Source organism: Lepidochelys kempii, chromosome 10 (genome assembly GCF_965140265.1).
Source record: "Lepidochelys kempii isolate rLepKem1 chromosome 10, rLepKem1.hap2, whole genome shotgun sequence".
NCBI lineage: Eukaryota > Metazoa > Chordata > Testudines > Cheloniidae > Lepidochelys > Lepidochelys kempii.
The window spans coordinates 61,445,803-61,463,360 of NC_133265.1; the positions used below are offsets into that span (position 1 = coordinate 61,445,803).

At 38.4% G+C, this 17,558-nt stretch overlaps 1 protein-coding gene across 8 annotated transcripts in view; it reads left to right on the forward strand.

Annotated features, from left to right (window-relative positions):
- WDR72 (WD repeat domain 72) overlaps window positions 1–17,558 on the forward strand; it is a 218,622-nt gene that overhangs the window by 16,263 nt on the left and 184,801 nt on the right. For 7 of the 8 annotated variants that reach the window (XR_012153995.1, XM_073303832.1, XM_073303831.1 and 4 more), the window contains 9 exons: window positions 3,267–3,345; window positions 6,422–6,596; window positions 7,346–7,422; window positions 9,822–9,941; window positions 11,014–11,159; window positions 11,514–11,610; window positions 13,458–13,599; window positions 14,096–14,341; window positions 16,746–16,966. Coding sequence is in view for 7 of the 8 variants with exons in the window: in XM_073303832.1 (XP_073159933.1) it covers window positions 3,267–3,345; window positions 6,422–6,596; window positions 7,346–7,422; window positions 9,822–9,941; window positions 11,014–11,159; window positions 11,514–11,610; window positions 13,458–13,599; window positions 14,096–14,341; window positions 16,746–16,966 (1,303 nt within the window). In the remaining variant the exon portion in view is untranslated. The remainder of the gene's footprint in view (window positions 1–3,266; window positions 3,346–6,421; window positions 6,597–7,345; window positions 7,423–9,821; window positions 9,942–11,013; window positions 11,160–11,513; window positions 11,611–13,457; window positions 13,600–14,095; window positions 14,342–16,745; window positions 16,967–17,558) is intronic. The other variant, XM_073303838.1, reaches the window with a different exon arrangement.

Here is a 17,558-nt window from a genome sequence, read left to right on the forward strand (position 1 = left end):
TTCACTCGACAAAACTACTGGCAACTTCTTTGGTGCACCATATAAGAGCAAGACATTCACCAGTGAGCTCTGGAAGGTTGCAATATGAAGCTGGGATGATTACAAATAGGATGCCTCGTCTTCAGCAGAGGCAAGCTTTGTCAGACTGTGTACTCTGGACTGTGGATCAGTCCATTTACTACTTTCAGATTTCTGTCTTCTTGGATTGTGGTTAAGAACATTGCATGGAGAAAGATCATGTTTCCCTCTAATTCAATTTAAAAATGTCAGGGCCTTTCCTCTTTTCTGTCGCTGACATTCCTTAGAAAAATTCATAATGGGAAATTCTTAGTGTCCTTTTTTGTGTGGAAATGTTGAATTTATTCCGTTAAGATTTATATTTCCACCTGCATGTATCCACTGATGTGAACAGTATTGGTCAGAGAAAAAAGGCATCATGATACAATATTTATAACGTTTTATTCTCCACCTAGTCGTATGAAGAAAACAAACTCTTATTGTTTCAAAGCAACATGCAGAAAATATGGAAATGTGAGTGAAATTCTGCTCTCAGTTACATTACTGTAGATATCCAATGCTGAAGTCAGTAGAGTTACCCCTCATTTACACCAGAGTAAATAAGAGAAGAATTTGGCCACCAGCCAATGATTATTAGAAAGCATTCTGTTTAGCTAACTTCCTGGAACATAGCACATGCAGATTTTATTTACAGTGTACACAGTAGTAAATAAACATGAAAATCATTTTGAATTAGCCAATTACATGAAATTAACAGTGTCAGTTGAAGTTTAAATCTCTAAATTGTTTTTCTGATATATTAATAAAGAGATTTTACTTTTCCAGTGTGAACCTAATATATTCTCTTCCAGACAACACTGTGAAACAATTATTTTCTGAATAGCATAACATGTTTGGTTAAATTGCTGAAAGAATAATGGTTACCATTTATTTAACTCAGTCTGTAGATTTTTTTTTTCTTAACATGTATGCCCAGATTCCCAAAGATAAAGAAGCATCTAACTTCCATTCAAATCAATGGAAGTTAAGAGCCTAAATACCTTTGTGGAACTGGCCCATAGCTGCCAAGTTCTGACAACTTGACACACCTCATAAGAACAGGAGTACTTGTGGCACCTTAGAGACTAACAAATTTATTTGAGCATAAGCTGTTGTGGGCTACAGCCCACTTCATCAGATGCATGTAGTGGAAAATACAGTAGGAAGATTTTATATACACAGAGAACGTGAAACAATGGGTGTTACCTTGCACACTATAACGAGAGTGATCACTTAATGTGAGCTATTACCAGCAGGAGAGAAAAAAATAGGCGATGGTCACGTAAACACCACCCTATACCGGAAACCTACTGACCGCTATACCTACCTACATGCCTCCAGCTTTCACCCTGACCACACCACATGATCCATTGTCTACAGCCAAGCTCTACGATACAACCGCATTTGCTCCAACCCCTCAGACAGAGACAAACACCTACAAGATCTCTATCAAGCATTCTTACAACTACGATAGCCACCTGCTGAAGTGAAGAAACAGATTGACACAGCCAGAAGAGTACCCAGAAGTCAACTACTACAGGTCAGGCCCAACAAAGAAAGTAACAGAACGCCACTAGCTGTCACCTGCAGCCCCCAACTAAAACCTCTCCAGCACATCATCAAGGATCTACAACCTATCCTGAAGGATGACCCATCACTCTCAGAGATCTTGGGAGACAGGCAGGTCCTTGCTTACAGACAGCCCCTCAGTCTGAAGGAAATACTCACCAGCAACCACACACCATACAACAAAACTACTAACCCAGGAACCTATCCTTGCAACAAAGCCTGTTGCCAACTGTGTCCACATATCTATTCAGGGGACACCATGATAGGGCCTAATCACATCAGCCACACTATCAGAGGCTCGTTCACCTGCACATCTACCAATGTGATATATGCCATCATGTGCCAGCAATGCCCCTCTGCCGTGTACATTGGTCAAACTGGACAGTCTCTACGTAAAAGAATAAATGGACACAAATCAGATGTCAAGAATTGTAACATTCAAAAACCAGTTGGAAAACACTTCAATCTCTCTGGTCACTCGATTACAGACCTAAAAGTGGCAATTCTTCAACAAGAACCTTCAAAAACAGACTCCAACAAGAGACTGCTGAAATGGAATTAATTTGCAAACTGGACAGCATTAACTTAGGCTTGAATAAAGACTGGGAGTGGATGTGTCATTACACAAAATAAAACTATTTCCCCCCGACTACTGTTCCTCAGACGTTCTTGTCAACTGCTGGAAATGGCCCACCTTGATTATCACTACAAAAGGTCCCGTCCCCGCCCCCGCTCTCCTGCTGGTAATAGCTCTCCTTAAGTGATCACTCTCGTTATAGTGTGCATGGTAACACCCATTGTTTCATGTTCTCTGTGTATATAAAATCGTCCTACTGTATTTTCCACTGCATGCATCCAATGAAGTGAGCTGTAGCCCACGAAAGCTTATGCTCAAATAAATTTGTTAGTCTCTAAGGTGCCACAAGTACTCCTGTTCTTTTTGCGGATACAGACTAACACGGCTGCTACTCTGATACCTCATAAGGGTTTCACTTGCCAGGTAAACTTGATTGTACAACTACTAGACATTAGTTCCAAAGCATGTTGAATATGGTTTAAGTAAAGTACATTGGCTAACATACAAAAATATTTGAAAGGTTGTTGTCAAAATATTAACCTTTGATTTTTATTACTGATTAGGTAATAGATATATGAAATGCAGCATTGTATAGATGAAATAGCCTTAGAAACAGCCTCATGGTGGCACTGTTTATTCTTAACAGAAAATGATAGCTTATTTCAAGAACTAAAGTCGGGTGCTGTAGAAGATGCATTATTCTTTTCAAAATGTGTAGTTTAAGTTCAGTGAAATGAATCATTTTCAGCAGGATGTAGTTCCAGCGAATGATAGTTATGGTGACACATTGATGAGCCATAATGGCAGTATACCTACAATTTGTTGTAGGCCAGACCTAGCCTTAAAGTAGGGTTTGCTGCAAGGCAGCAGGGTGTTATTACCAAAACAAAAAGAAACAGTTACAGTATGTCATCCCTTGCTAATGACCACAACATTTTCTTACCCAGTAATCTGTAACAAAAAGCCACAAAAGTGCAGCACTAAAGAAAAACTTGGTGGCACAAAATTATTCCAGCCAATTGAGTGGAAATGACAGAGAGTAATATGAAGTTATCTTTGGCAGGGAGATGTGTGTTTGGAATGTCACTAGTGGACAGTGCATTGACAGTGCAAACCTTCCTTATAGGCATACAGCAATCTGTGTAAGTATAGCAACTTTTCATTGAATATTTCAGTGCTTTACAATGTGAGTTGCACATTATTCATTATTCTTATTTTATTTATTACATCTCTGATTTTGGGGAAATATGTTTTAAAATTGTTTATGAATGTAACATACTTCATAAGGAAGAAAGCATAGAGAGCAAAAATCTTGCTGCCGTGTATGTAGCATTTTACCATTTATTATTTATTCCTGTTTCATTTTCCATCTGGGAAATGAACTAAAAAAATTTCCGCTTTGTATTTCACCTCTATTTCTCAGACAAATAGAAGCATTTCTTTTTCAGCCACTAATGTTTCTAGAAAGTAATATCCATATATTTATTGATTGTGACATTTGAGCTTCAGGTATTGATGCACAGTAAGGCCATTTCTTGTGGTTTTTGTTTTGGCCTTCATGAGGGCAACATGGAAAATGTTAGTTTAAGGTCGTCTGTCTTGAAAATGGGTAAATGCAAATCTATAGCCAAACATTTTGTAAGACAGTTTGCTAGTGATCTTACTTTTAAACTTAGATAGATTAGTTCGAGGGTTTTGATTGCCTAGCTGCTAACCTCCAGGAAAATACTTGGTTCTCTTTCCAAAAACGCACTTTCTTTCATGACAGAGCTCAGTGGTAGTAACCTTATTTTTAGATGTCAAATTGCTTTAAATCTTTCTTCAGTCAATTCCCTTTCAAGTCTCTGCTTTGAAGTATATCCAGGTACTTGCTAAGTACCTAGATGCTAGAGAGCGAGGGGTATGTGAAATATGTATGTGTATGATTTAGGAGTGGCTCTGATTCAGAGAGCTGCTGGTTTATTTCTGGATGTGTTCATGAAAGAATTGCTGAGGGCCCCTAAGTTAATTAAAATGCTCTTTTTCTTGAGTGTGGAAGTCTAGGTTGCAAGTGTTGAAAGTCTGAGAACTTTTTAGAGCTTTCATGAGACTCCCAAGCTACTGGAAAATTTAAATATTTCAAAGCTTGTAGAGGTAATACTGTTTCCATGCAACTTTTTTGGTTTGCCTGGTTGACTGAAGCATAAATATCAATGTTAGTTTTTAAATGACCTTGTTTCTTCAACTTGTCAATTAACAATTAAATGTACCTTTATAGTTTTATCAACAGACTTGGGGCCTGTATGCCATATTGTAATGAAAATCACTCCTCAACAATTCATATTACCATACATATACAACAGCAATAATGTTGTAACAGTGGGTTCAATATGTTCTGCTGCGGGGTGTGGCTCAATTAGGGGTAAAGAGGTAAGGAACTAGAGAACTACTAAAAAGAGGTAGAGATGTGGGCTAGCATGTTGGTTTAGTACCGGTCCATTGTGCTGTTATAGGAGATCAAAGGTACAGTCCTTATACCTTGCTCTCAATGCCAGGTAGCTTGGGAGGGCAGGAGAAACAACATACTCCTCTCCAGGAAAGACTAGCACCCCTCACTAGGAGGTATGTGGAGACATTGAAAAGATGATAAAAGGAGAAAATGGGTATCTGAGAGGAAAATTGGGGGTGGAGGGGAAGGAGGTAGGACAGGAATCATCATTCTTAAAAGAACAGCCTTCAAAAGTGAGTACTACCTTGTATTACTGCTCCAGAAGTACTGATTGCTGGTAGTATTTGTGAGAGCATTACTACCTACACGAGGTTACTCTGAGATGGGTGCCGACATATACAGATTTTGATGGTATCAGCACATGAAAAATGTTGCTTGATTGCCAATTAACATTTCACAAATCTAGTTTTGTAGGTTCCTTCTGTACTCATGTATGCCTCAGCAGAAAATGGCAGATGTCAGGACACTGCAAAGTGAACATTTGCCATTTTACATGAAACTTGAACACAAGGAGCAACAGGCCTTTTAATCATTTGTGGTTAAGTAAATGTGAGATCTTCTCTTCCTACAGGACTGACTGTCCAAATCTGCCAGTTAAAAGCTGCTTTTTTAAAGAACAGCAGTAGTTACAAATGGTTGAAAGCATTGTTGCTGTGTTTCTATGGAGCCAAAGTAACATTTACAGTTATGATAACATTTCCAGATATGCATTCTTTGTGCTGTGTAGTTGTGTATATCTTTTTCCATTTTGTTATTTATGTAACTCTTTATAATTTTCAGATATTATTTAGTTAACTGTAACAAAATGGAGTAAGTTTCCAAAACTGAAAGTATATAGAGCTAAGCAACAATGAATAAAAAAGTATAATTCAGCAGTATATTTTCATGCTAGTACATGATCACTCAATTTATTTTGACAACTTTATTTATTAAGAGTCCATTTGAAGCAGCAGTCCCAGGCCCTAGGCATTTTTACAACATTTACACATAGAATTACAAATAAAAATCACACACAATCCAACTGTGCATGCATACCATAATAATACTTGCCCAAAATAACACATTAGCTACTTCGCATCCACCACCCAATAGCCAACCCCACCCTCAGACACTTAAAAAAACAAAAATGTGCTGAATACTAACAAATTTGGCCTCCTTTTAAACAAGTGAATTCCATAGTTGAGAATCCCTCCTGGAAAATAACCTACCATCAGGCCTCTTCTTTTTCATACTGGTGGGTTTTAGGTTAGAGCACCATCAGAATGGCAGCAGTGTCTTGTGGATGGGAAGAGATGAGGTCTCTCAGATGAACAAATCCAAAACCCACTTAGGGTTTTATAGGGTAAAACTAATCCCTTTAACTCCACCAGGAATTTAATAGCTAATATAGATTATAGAGCTCTGGTGTGATGTGATGTCTGCATGAGGCCTCCTCAATAAGCATTCATTTGCATTAATTTCATCTTACCATCATACATTTCTGAATGTTAGTGTCATGAGATGAAGCAGGGAGCTTCCTTTTCTGGTTGTTCAGAGTTATATACAGGTATTAATTGGCTCACCAGTATGATTCTGATGCAGTTTAAAAATAAGTTTTAATGTGTTTAAAATACTGTTTTTGTTAATTAACATTTAAAAAAATGATGTGTATGAAAGCCAGAAATAATATGCAAGAGAACTTTGTGTAGCTCTCTCTGTTAACCTTTTCTTGCTTAATTCCATTTGGACAGTATTACCATTGCTCCTTCCGAATGACAGGAGATGGCTGGCTTCTGTGTTGTGGACAATATCAAGATGTCGTCATTATTGATGCTAAGACTTTGGCAGTTCTTCACACTTTAATATCTTTTCAGTCTTCTGACTGGATCAGTTGCATGTGCATTGTTCACTCCACAAGGATTCAAGGTACATATAGTAGTGACATGCAGAAATTAGTATGTAAGATGGCCAGTCATGTCTTGAAATTAGTATGTAAGATGGCCAGTCATGAGCAGCAAATGCCTAAAGATTCTTTCTATGCCATATTTTAATTATAGTTAGTTAAATATATTATGTTTCACAAATGCGTTCAGGATGTAAAATACTTCAGTATCAAAACTTCAAGATACATTTAAATTTTAATGTCAATCAGACTTAAATTACTGTATTTTGCTTCTTAAGCAGAAACCTGAGAGCTGGAAAGAATTATTTTCTTACACTTTTTGCGTATAATTAGCTCAATTAAAAGGCTACCTGTGAAAATGATTATATGTGTGCAGGGCCTGATTTTCAAAAGTGTTTATGTGCAGTTGCATTAACAAAGTGCTTGTGCAATTATTCACCTATTTTGCTCACCTATTTTGCTCACACAGTTACCTTGATGAAATATCCTATTTGCGCATGAGATTGATAGTTAAGCGCATGGTTGAGCATTTCTGTATACAAGGACCCCGTTTCCCTGAACAATACAGTGGCTGCACATACAAATTAGACATTCTGTTTTGTGTGTACAGTCTGGAGCATCAGATCCAAAAGACTAAAGTTGGTATTTTCAAAACAGAGCTCCACAGTGTGCAGTAAGATAGCATTGGTGGTACTTGTGTTCTCATTCGGCTCAAGTCACAGTGACTTGAATTTAGTTTCATATTGAACAGCTTTGTATTTCCTTTTTATAGAAGATTCACTAGTAGCAGTATCTGTAACTGGAGATCTTAAAGTATGGGATCTATCATCATCAGTGACCAGTATACAGGTCAGTTTGCATGAAACATTAAGTCTTAACTTAAAACAGGAATGTAACATAGAGAACATGGAAGTATTGTCAGGATACAAAAACACGGAATCTGAACATACTGTCTTGTGAATGTGTATTAAACAGAGTTAGTTATTTTTGCAAGCATGTTTGTTGAAAAAGCTAAGGCTCTTACTAAGCCCTATCTCTTCATTCTCAATATAATTCCTAGAATCCATCCTTCCTATCTCCACTAAACATGAGTCCATGTCTTTGTACATCTCTTGCCTTGACTCCTGCATCATCTTCTGGCTTTCCTACATCTTGTCTGTTATTCTTCCACACTGATGCTAAGATCATAATCCTTTCTTGTCACTCCCTCCTCTAAACCCCTTTTTCCCCTCCTTCCACATTATGTTCAAAGCTCTGCATAATTCTACCTGTATGCTCTCTTAGTCCTTCTTTCTGTCTCCTATATACTATTTTTGTTTCCTTCTCCCACTGTCTACTTTTCATATTCTTTCATGTTATCCTCTTCATTTGGAACAGCCTTTCACCCACCCTGTGTCAAGTGTCCCCTCTCTCCTCAAGTCTACTTATTGTGTACAGTTTATGAATATTAATATTCTTACCAAAGCTGCCCTGACACCTGTTTGTGCTGGAACTGGAGTCCTAGCTTTTCTTTTGTCCCACTTAATCTGAAAGTACTTTAGGTCAAGGACTTTGATGGTTTGGGCCAAATTAATCCATGGTGTAACCCCACTGACATCAATAGCATTAAAATGTGGATGAATTCAACTTCTTGCTTTTTGTAAGCACACAGGAACATAGAAATGGCCAGACTGGAGCAGACATAAGCCCATCTAGTCTAGTACGGTGGTCAGAAACAGATGCTTCAGAGGAAAATGTCAGAACCCTGCAGTAGACAGATGTGGCCCCCATACTAGTTCAAATCTCGGTCCCTAATAGATAGGGATTGACTTAAATCCTGAAGCATGAGGTTTAATATCCCTTCCAAAATTTTTGTTGCTGTTTATTATAGCTCTGAATATTCTTGATATCCATGTCCAGTTCCTTTTAGAATCTTGCTAAATTCTTGCCCCAACAACTTCCTGTGGCAATGAGATTCACAACACTTATATTGTTTATATAAAAAAAATTAGTACTATTACTAAGAAAGAACTCAAATTTGTATAATCTTTTTCTTAAAATAGGAAGGTTGCCTTTTTAGCCACACTAGCAACCTTTTCAGCACTTCCTTTCTCCAGAGTACTCTTAGCTATATTAGTACCTTAATGTAGGAGCACATCATGGGAGATGCATATTAATTGACAGGATCAGAACCTTAAAGAGATGGTGTCGGGTTTGATGTCACTTCTAAAAACGTGTTCATTGTTATAAAAAGTCTGTGTTTAATATTTCCGTTCAGTGTATCAGTCCTAGATAACTAGTGCTACTGCAGCCTTGAAATTGTTGCTGTTAAAGCTGAGTGACTGTGCAGCCACCAGTCACAAACAGAACGCGAGCATATGTGGGTATTATGCTGACCCTTTACTTTTCTGCCCTTTGAGATGGGAGGGGTTCAGAGTTAGTGAGAATACAACTCCTTCAAATACCTAGAGAGCACAATTCTCATCAATTGTAATTCCCTCCTGGAGCTGCAAGGGTGAGCAAGAGGATGCCATGACATTCCTGCCTGTGATAGTGGCTGTTTTGCTTTTAACCTAACAGCTGAGATTGTCTGACCACTGTAGACCTTCTTGCGGAGGACTGATGATGGGAGGGGGATTGTTTCAAGGCAGAAAATGTCAGTTTTTTGTGATGTGATCAATAATTAATAAAAAATAATTCCAACAGAACTATTTTGGGCCTGTCAGCCTGGATAGTGAGCCTTTGATATTCACCTCGAAAAGGGCAAAAAGTAGGATTTTTTTCTTTTGCAAGCCATTCATGCATTGAAAACCAAAAGGTTAGGAATATAGTGACCCCTAAAAGTGGTGGGAAAGTATTAATTTAAGTCAAGATCATTTACCGAGCATACAACCAGGTGCTGGTACTATTGTTTGCTATGCTGTAGGAAAAGAATCCTCTGTTGGCCATTGTGCATCTGAAACTGCAAGTGTATAGACTGCTATGGCTTTGTTGGCTTTACATTGAGCAATGACTAGTGCATCCTCATAGTGGCAGATCTATCAATGCTGCCTATCCTCTTCCCCACAGAATGCCCATCATCTCTACGGGGGCCATGAATCCCCTCCCCACAACACACTGTTTAATGAAAAGTTACAGTTTGCATTGCATTTTGAAAGTCTGTATTTACAAAATGTTTTTAATAGCTGGTTTCTTTCCTGAAATTCATAGCCTGAAGATCCAGAATATCTTGTTTGTCTAATACTACTACTTTTCTTTCTAATATCTAGGAGAGGCAAAGTGTGTATGAACAAGAATCCAAGTCTCTGGACTGTACAAACTGCCAAGCAATAAGATTTTGCACATACACAGAAAGACTCCTCTTAGTCGTGCTTGCAAACTGTTGGAAGGTACAGCATTACACATAGTACTTAATGCTTCCTATATAACATCGTTAGGAATTCAGTAGAATTTTGGAAAAGTGAACATGATTGATTTTATATGTAAGTAGTTGTTTTTCTCCTTCAATCAAATGAAACAGTGCTCACTAGCTATTTGGGGTATCAGAGGAAACTGCTTGCTCCATTTATTCACCAGTTATCTTAATTGCATAGCTGAGATGATAAAGGCCTGGATTTTTAAAAGGTATTTAATGCTATGCTCTGCTCTGTATTGCAGTGTCCAAGTCTCATTTTCAAAGGTGACTTATGTTCCTAAGTCCCACTGAAAGACAGTAAGCAGACCATACCACATGCTGCCCCCCGTCCACCCCATTACTTTCTCCTGCAATTGCAGGAGAGGAGGCCCTGTGGAATAGCAGCCTATGTGTTTTCAGAGGAGCTGGGAGTGGGATAGCCGTCTTTTGCTATGCACTCCTGGAAAGGTGTGGGTTTGCGTGCTTTGTTTTTGGTGGTGAAATTAATCTGTGGTGAAGAATAAATGTGTGTCCCAGATGACAGAACTGTGGGTGGATCTAACAGTGTTGGGTTAAAGAAGCTAAACATATAGTGTGATCATGCCAGGAGAACTGTCAATATTTTAAATAATATTAACAGAGGAATGTAAAAGTTCTCCCAAGAGGAAATTTGAAGGTCTTGTTCTAATGGGCTATATTCACTCCTGAACTCAATGTAATTATACAGAGGATGAATTTTGTAACTACAAACAAAGCAAATCCCCTGCCTCCTCCCTACCCCCTGATTGTAACTCTACCTTTAAGCCTTTAATGTTGTTTCAATTTTAATTGGCAGTTTTTTCTTCCTGGAATCATGTGGCCTGATTCTGATCTGACTGTGTTTTAACAAAAGTGTAACCCCATTGAATTTAATAAGGTAGTCTGAATGTACACCATAAAAACAGTCTCATAAATACTTTACTGTCTGAATCTTTGCTCAAAGCCAGTGTTTGTATTAAAATGAAATCGTCAACAGGAAACACATTATAGCATTCATTTATGTTTATCTATCATTTTTCTGTCTTTAGGTCTATGATTATTGTGATTTTTCCTTGCTGTGCACTGAATTCAACAAAAGTGGTCAGTGCTTTGCTGGTGGTGAAGTGCTAGCTGCTCAGAGACTCATCATCTGGATGGAAGATGGTCACAGTTACATCTACCAGCTGCTGAACAGGTGGGCTCAGATTGAAAATGAACACAAAAAGTTCAGGTACAAGATGAACTTTTGGGAGGTTTATTATGGAAAATCCCCGCATGTCGCAAATGATGAAAAACCAGAACAAAAACACTTTGGCACAAGAAGATTTACCCTGAGTTTGACAGCCCTCAGTCTTTGTTTGACACAGCAGGGGATACAGGAATAAGATTAGCCATGTAGAAATTGGGCAGCTGGTGCTGTGGTTTCAAAAAGAAATCACTTGTAATTACTTACCCAACAACTTTAGCTGAACTTGAGAATCTTGGACATAAATTCTGCTTTTAAAAAGACGAATTTCTAAATCATTTGATTTTCTTTTTAATTATGCAGTGGACATTCTAAAAGCATATATCCTGCTGATGGAAAAGTGCTCAAAGAAACTGTTTATCCTCATTTACTCTGCTCCACTTATGTGAAAGAAAATAAGGTAACATGAGAATGTTGTACAGTGAGCTTCAAAAGTTGCTTCATATTTTGCTTGTAATGACCAGACAGACTCTCAGCAAACTGGACATTTAAGGCATTGAGTCAAACTTGGTTTAGTTATATTGATATAATAAATAAGGCTTATTCCTTGATTCTGATTCTGACTTTCAAATATGGTGAATTTATGATATACTTTGTATTTTATAAAAGGCTCTTTTTGGGGATTTTTTTTGTTAATATACAAAATTTGTATTACAATTTAAAAGGCAAGCTAGAATATTTAGAATTCCTTGAACCGACGGGGCTCAATCCTGCAAAAAGTTACTTGTGTGAATACTCCTACTGAAGTCAGTGGGACTACACATGCATAACTGTTTGGACCCAAGGACTCTCTTAGTTCATTACAAAATGCTTCACCACAAACTGTTTGTAATCAGGTGTTTGAACACATTACATTATACTGAGATTCCTATCCTGATCCTGCAAAGACCTGTGCATGTGACCTTTTTTCCAGTGTGAGCAGACTTTACTGGCAGTACGCAGTGTGTAAAGTTAAGCACATGTGTAAGTCTTTGTAGGATTGGCACCTAAGGCCTAAGAAGCTGTTCCTAAAGTTTAGGGAAGGCTGTACAGAGGAAATTGAAAAATCAGATGGATTAAGAGTCCTTATACTTCCAGTTGTAAATGTGTGCCTAGGTGTGCCCGTTGCAAGTTTACTAGTTACTAGCTTGACAACAGGTGACTCAAATGAACTCCGCTATTGGAAAGAATACATCTGAATGGTTGTTTTCCTCTCTGTGTGACTAGAGAGATAATGGCTGGTTGAATGAACAGAAATTAAGCGATTGAAAGATACAAATAAAGGATCAGTTACTACAGTGCCCACTCTGGCAAAAACAAAAACCCTATTGATTTTAACAGGGATTTTGTCTGAATAAGAACAGCAACCCTTGGACCAAGGATAAGATTTAGTACTTACGGAATTTTATTTATTTATAATTTGGCTATCAAAAAGTATGTGGGACCTGTTCCCGTTGAAGTCAGTTTTGGTTTTTTGATGTTGACTTAAGTGGACCAGGATCAGGCCCTTAAACCATTTTTCAGGATTGTGAGAGAAAGGCATATTTTTATTTGTACCCCACCAAAAGCACTATTAAATACATGGGCTTGTGTGAGGTTTTTAATAGTCCCTCCTTTTTGTTGCTGGGTTAAGGATTTTAGATACCACTTTTGCTGCATAGTTTTCCTAAACCCTGACAGATTTAATTTTTATGTGAAGGGCAATAGCCATTAGTTTATTTTTCCCCTCAAACACTTGTGATATAAAATCAGATAGGATAATTGTTGAAGGATGTCAAAAAGTCAAAAACCATCAAGGAAGAGAAGTAGCCAAAAGATATGGCTTAGTAATAATTGGGTCACTGTGATGGCAGAGCAGCTTATGGATAATTTTTTCCAACAAATGAAAGCATTATTTTTGTTTAAGTATCCACAATCTACCCATTTTCTGTTCTTATTCTTTGATGTTTGGCTTCGCCTGTCTAATTAACTCCTGGCCTGGTGTATGGGTTGTGGCAAGAGCATGGGTAGAGCAGTGCTGCACTCTGGCAGTCCCTGGGTTCCTAGTGGCCTTTAAGAGGGCCATACCAGCCAGTGCAACTTAGAGCAGCCCTGGCTTTAGAGTAGCCCCTGGCTGAGGAAAGTTCAGCCACAGCTGAGAATTCAGCCCTTTATTTCTACAGATATATTTCCAGATATTATAGTTTTATTTTGCAATTAGGGACTGTATTGTCTTAATCCGTTTTTTCATACGGAAAAGTTGACTAGTTGCTATTATTTTTGTCACAGAGTTTTCCTTTTGTTATGGGCTTTATGAATGAAAGAAAGGAACCTTTCTATAAGATTCTTTTTTCTGGAGAAGCATCTGGAAGAATCACCTTGTGGCATATTCCTGATGTCCCAGTGTCGACGCTTGATGGTTCTCCAAAAGGTTAGGCAATTTTATATATTTTGTACAATTTTTAATTACATTGTTGCTACTTCAGTTCTCATGAAAAGTCACCCGGGCAAGTGGAGCTTCTGTAGTCATTCAGGTTAGAATTCATCTCTGATCTGTAAAACCAACACAAGGCTCTCCACACCAATCAAGCCATGCATAGGTCTGGAGGGGAGTGGAAAGGACTTTCACGCGGGGCCTACATAGGCCAGTGCATGGAGGTTGTCCCACTGAGGGATCATGTGATCCAACTGGTGTGGAAAAACTGCAATTACTATTCCAAACCACAGGATGACAGACAGGCCCTTTGGGAGGAGGTGGTCACAGAGGCAAGTGTGCTTTTTATTTATTTATTTTATTTTATTTTTATTTTATTTATTATTTATTTTATTTTAATTTTTTTACAATCAGTCACTTCTCTGACTTGTTCTCAATTTTTGAATCCCTGGAAATTTCATGTGAATTATTCTTGACTATTCCTTTTTGCTAGAGATCCCAATAGCAGAAGCTTGGACTCTGCAGGATGATTTTGACAAACATTGTGCTATGTCGGAAGGCATTATTGATCATCTTTTTGCATCTAAAGATGGTACCAAAAGTGCAGCAGTCACTTCATCCGTATATGTGCCCCACCTTGATAAGCTGGTGTGTGGGTGTGAAGATGGGAAAATTTTCATAACACTTGCTTTGCATGCTGCCAAAGCAAGAATTTTAGAAGACATTTCTTTGCTGAAACGTAAGTTTTTAATGCAATTCTACTTAATCTAATTTTCAATCAATCATCTTTTCATATTCCCCTAAATAAAAAGAATGCAGGAAGTAAGGACATGAGGGCTCAGTTTTGTCCTTCGTTACACAAGCCTGTTCCTGGTGGTGTTGCTGAGAGCAGCAGCCTTGAAACTGAGGGCAGAATTGAGCCCTTTCCTTTTTATTCAAGATATTTCTCTTGTGGAACAAATATATGTTTATACTGCTCTCTCAACATATTCATGGATATGTTGCCATGAATTATTTGTTTAGTATTGTACAGTGTATATGTTTGCACTGTTTCATTATACAGGTGAAGAAATTGCCACCGTAAGTCAAATATAAATATGGGTCATGTTACCCTGTATTTAAATTATTTACATATTCCAAATCCACGTAACTGATTTTAATTCTCAGAAGTGCAAGATCTGATTGACTAGCTTCTTCTGAATGGTATTTTATATCCACGCTTGTTTTGGTATGAATTGTCATTTTAAGCCTAATTAAAAATAATACTAGATTATAACACATTTTTTAATACTGAATTTCAGAGCATAGATAAAAGAATCTTTATTTCAATCTTGAAATAATTTAAATGTTTCCTCTGCTCCAGTTTCAGAAGGTGTTTAAAACTTGGTGTGTGTTTTGGTTTGGTTTGATATTTTCTTTTTAATACAGTAAGGTCACTTTTTAATTCTGAGGCCCGTATGTTGATGCACCTTAGGTTCTTTCCGGGCACATTTTTCCATTAAAGAAGTGGAAGCCCTATTGTGCAAATACTTACAATTGAGCATGGATTTGTTACTGTGATGAATTTTCTTATCAGGCCTGATTCCCCTCTCATTTACAGCAGTATAATCAAGGGAGATACACCAGAATAAAGCCAGTGTAAATGAATCTCCCTTGATTATACTACTGTAAATGAGAGGAGAATCAGGCCTGACAAGAAAATAGGACCAATAGGACTACTTGGAATCATGAACACTATGTCTAGTCATGAGCATTTTCAGAGTCTGGTCCTAAGTTTTGTTTGTATTTTAAAATGTGTGGAGACTTTTTGTAGTCTTTATTTAATCCTGCTTACTGAGAGTTTTACCCAAGTAAGACTGAGGACCCCACACTCCCCTCCACTTGAGCACTTGAAAGGCCCTAAGCCCTGGGGTGAAAATCAGGGAATGCCAAGGGGAAAATGGTAGAGTATGTTCCCCCACCAGCACTGAACCACTTTTTTCCCCTCTGCAACCCTGCATTGGAGCCCAGCTCTGCACAGCCAATGCTCTGTTCATATACAGGAGAGCTGGCTGTGATGTATTGCAAAAAACAGATGGTATGTCTACACTGCAATGTAAGCCCAGCGTTTGAACTCAAGTTCAAGCCTAATCGCTCTTCTGTCTGCACACAAATTGTGCTAACCCAAGACTCAGAGCCAGGGTTCCAGAACCCCACAGGGGTGGAGGGTCCAAGCCCCAGCCTAGCTGGGAGCCATGTTTAAAGCCCCACTGGATGGAGCCCCACTGGACTCATGCTCTGGGATTCTGCCAAAAGTACCCCACGATTCCTCTGAACACTCAAGTTTGGTGGACGGTCAAGTTTTCCCACACTGCACCATGAACAAAGGACTAGAGCGGCCACATTATGCGAGGAAGTCTGGAATATAGCTGGTTGGACTCAGGCCTGCAAATGCAGTGTGGATGCTGGTGCCCCAGGTTGGGATACAAGGTTCAACAATTTCTAACCTGGGGTTACAAATGAGTGTAGATGCTTAAACCCTAGGTTAACAAACCCAGGGTCTGCTAACTTAAGTTCTTCTAACCCTAGGCTGACATTGCATTGCAGACATATCCAGAGTCTTTCTGTAGTTGAGGGGAGGTGCAGAAGGTTTCAGATCCAGTTGGTTCCCTCCTGCAGATCCTGGGCTGTGTTCCTTTTGGTCATTTCTCAAGTCCCCTCTGACTCCCCTCCCCAAAAGGAAAAATATAACAGAGTGGCAGCAGCTCAGGAGCTGTGGATCTGTGTGCCTTTTGTGGCACAGAGAAAAGAATTTGATCTTGAGTAAGGGCTATATTGGCCTAAAACTGTTACTCATTTAGGAGTGAGCTCTTGAATAGAGGTGGTGCTAGCCCAATGGTGGTCCGAAGCAGGAATATTTCTGACCCCCTCTCGCCAACAACACATACTAAAAAAGCAAATAGGGGGCTCCCTTGAGCTGCTTGGAGTGCTAAGCAATTGCTTACTCTGTTTATGCCTAGCGCTGACTCTGCTCTTGAATACATTTCATCGTACAGATTTCCTGTCTGCAAGCACATATATAGTAAAAATCTGAAAGCTTTTATTTATTTATTTATTTATTTGTAAAGGGCAGAAATCATTTGTCTAACATTTTTGTCTTACAGATACTTTGCCTTCCAAAGTTCTTAAGGGCCACCGCAGCAGTGTTACTTGTTTACTTTATCCACACAGTGAATCAGTCAGGTTTGATCCAAGCTGGCTGGTGTCAGGTGGCCAGGATTCTTGTGTGATCTGGTGGGATATATTTAAGGAGGAAATTTTGCATCAATTCACTCTGCAAGCTGGTCCAGTAATGAACCTGTTGTTATCACCAGAGAACTACAGAGTAAGTAAAGACAGAGTAAATGATGTTTTTTTTTAGAGGGTGGGGCGAGGTAACAATTTATTCATAATGATATAGTAATACTTTTATTTTATTTGTAACTTAATTCCCAGTTACTAACTACTTTATGTTTTGTGTGACGTTGGTTTCCTGTTTTGGGGTCTGATTTGCCACTGTTACATCAGTGCAGTTCCCATTAAGTCATCAACCTGGTGAACTGGAGTGTAGAATCAAGACTTTCCTTTCTGAATGTGGCATTTTTAGAGAGAACTAATTCTGAATAAATGTAATTGCCAGCGGGCACATAGATCATGATTCTCTTCTTGCTTATATATGCTGGTGTAAATCTGAAGTGGCTTCCGCTGAAGTCAATAGTTACGCTGGTGTAAAAACTGTGTGAGAGGAGAATCAGGCCAATAACAGTTATGTACAAATGTGTGGTGTTTGGTTATTTTGATACCTAGCAAATTTCTATTGGTGTTGTTCTCATGTCTAACTAGATGCTTTAGAAACTGTCTTTTACTTCAGAACGAATGATCAGCGCTAGTAATATTTAATTTCTAATATTCTTGTGCATCTTTGAAATGTACAGGGT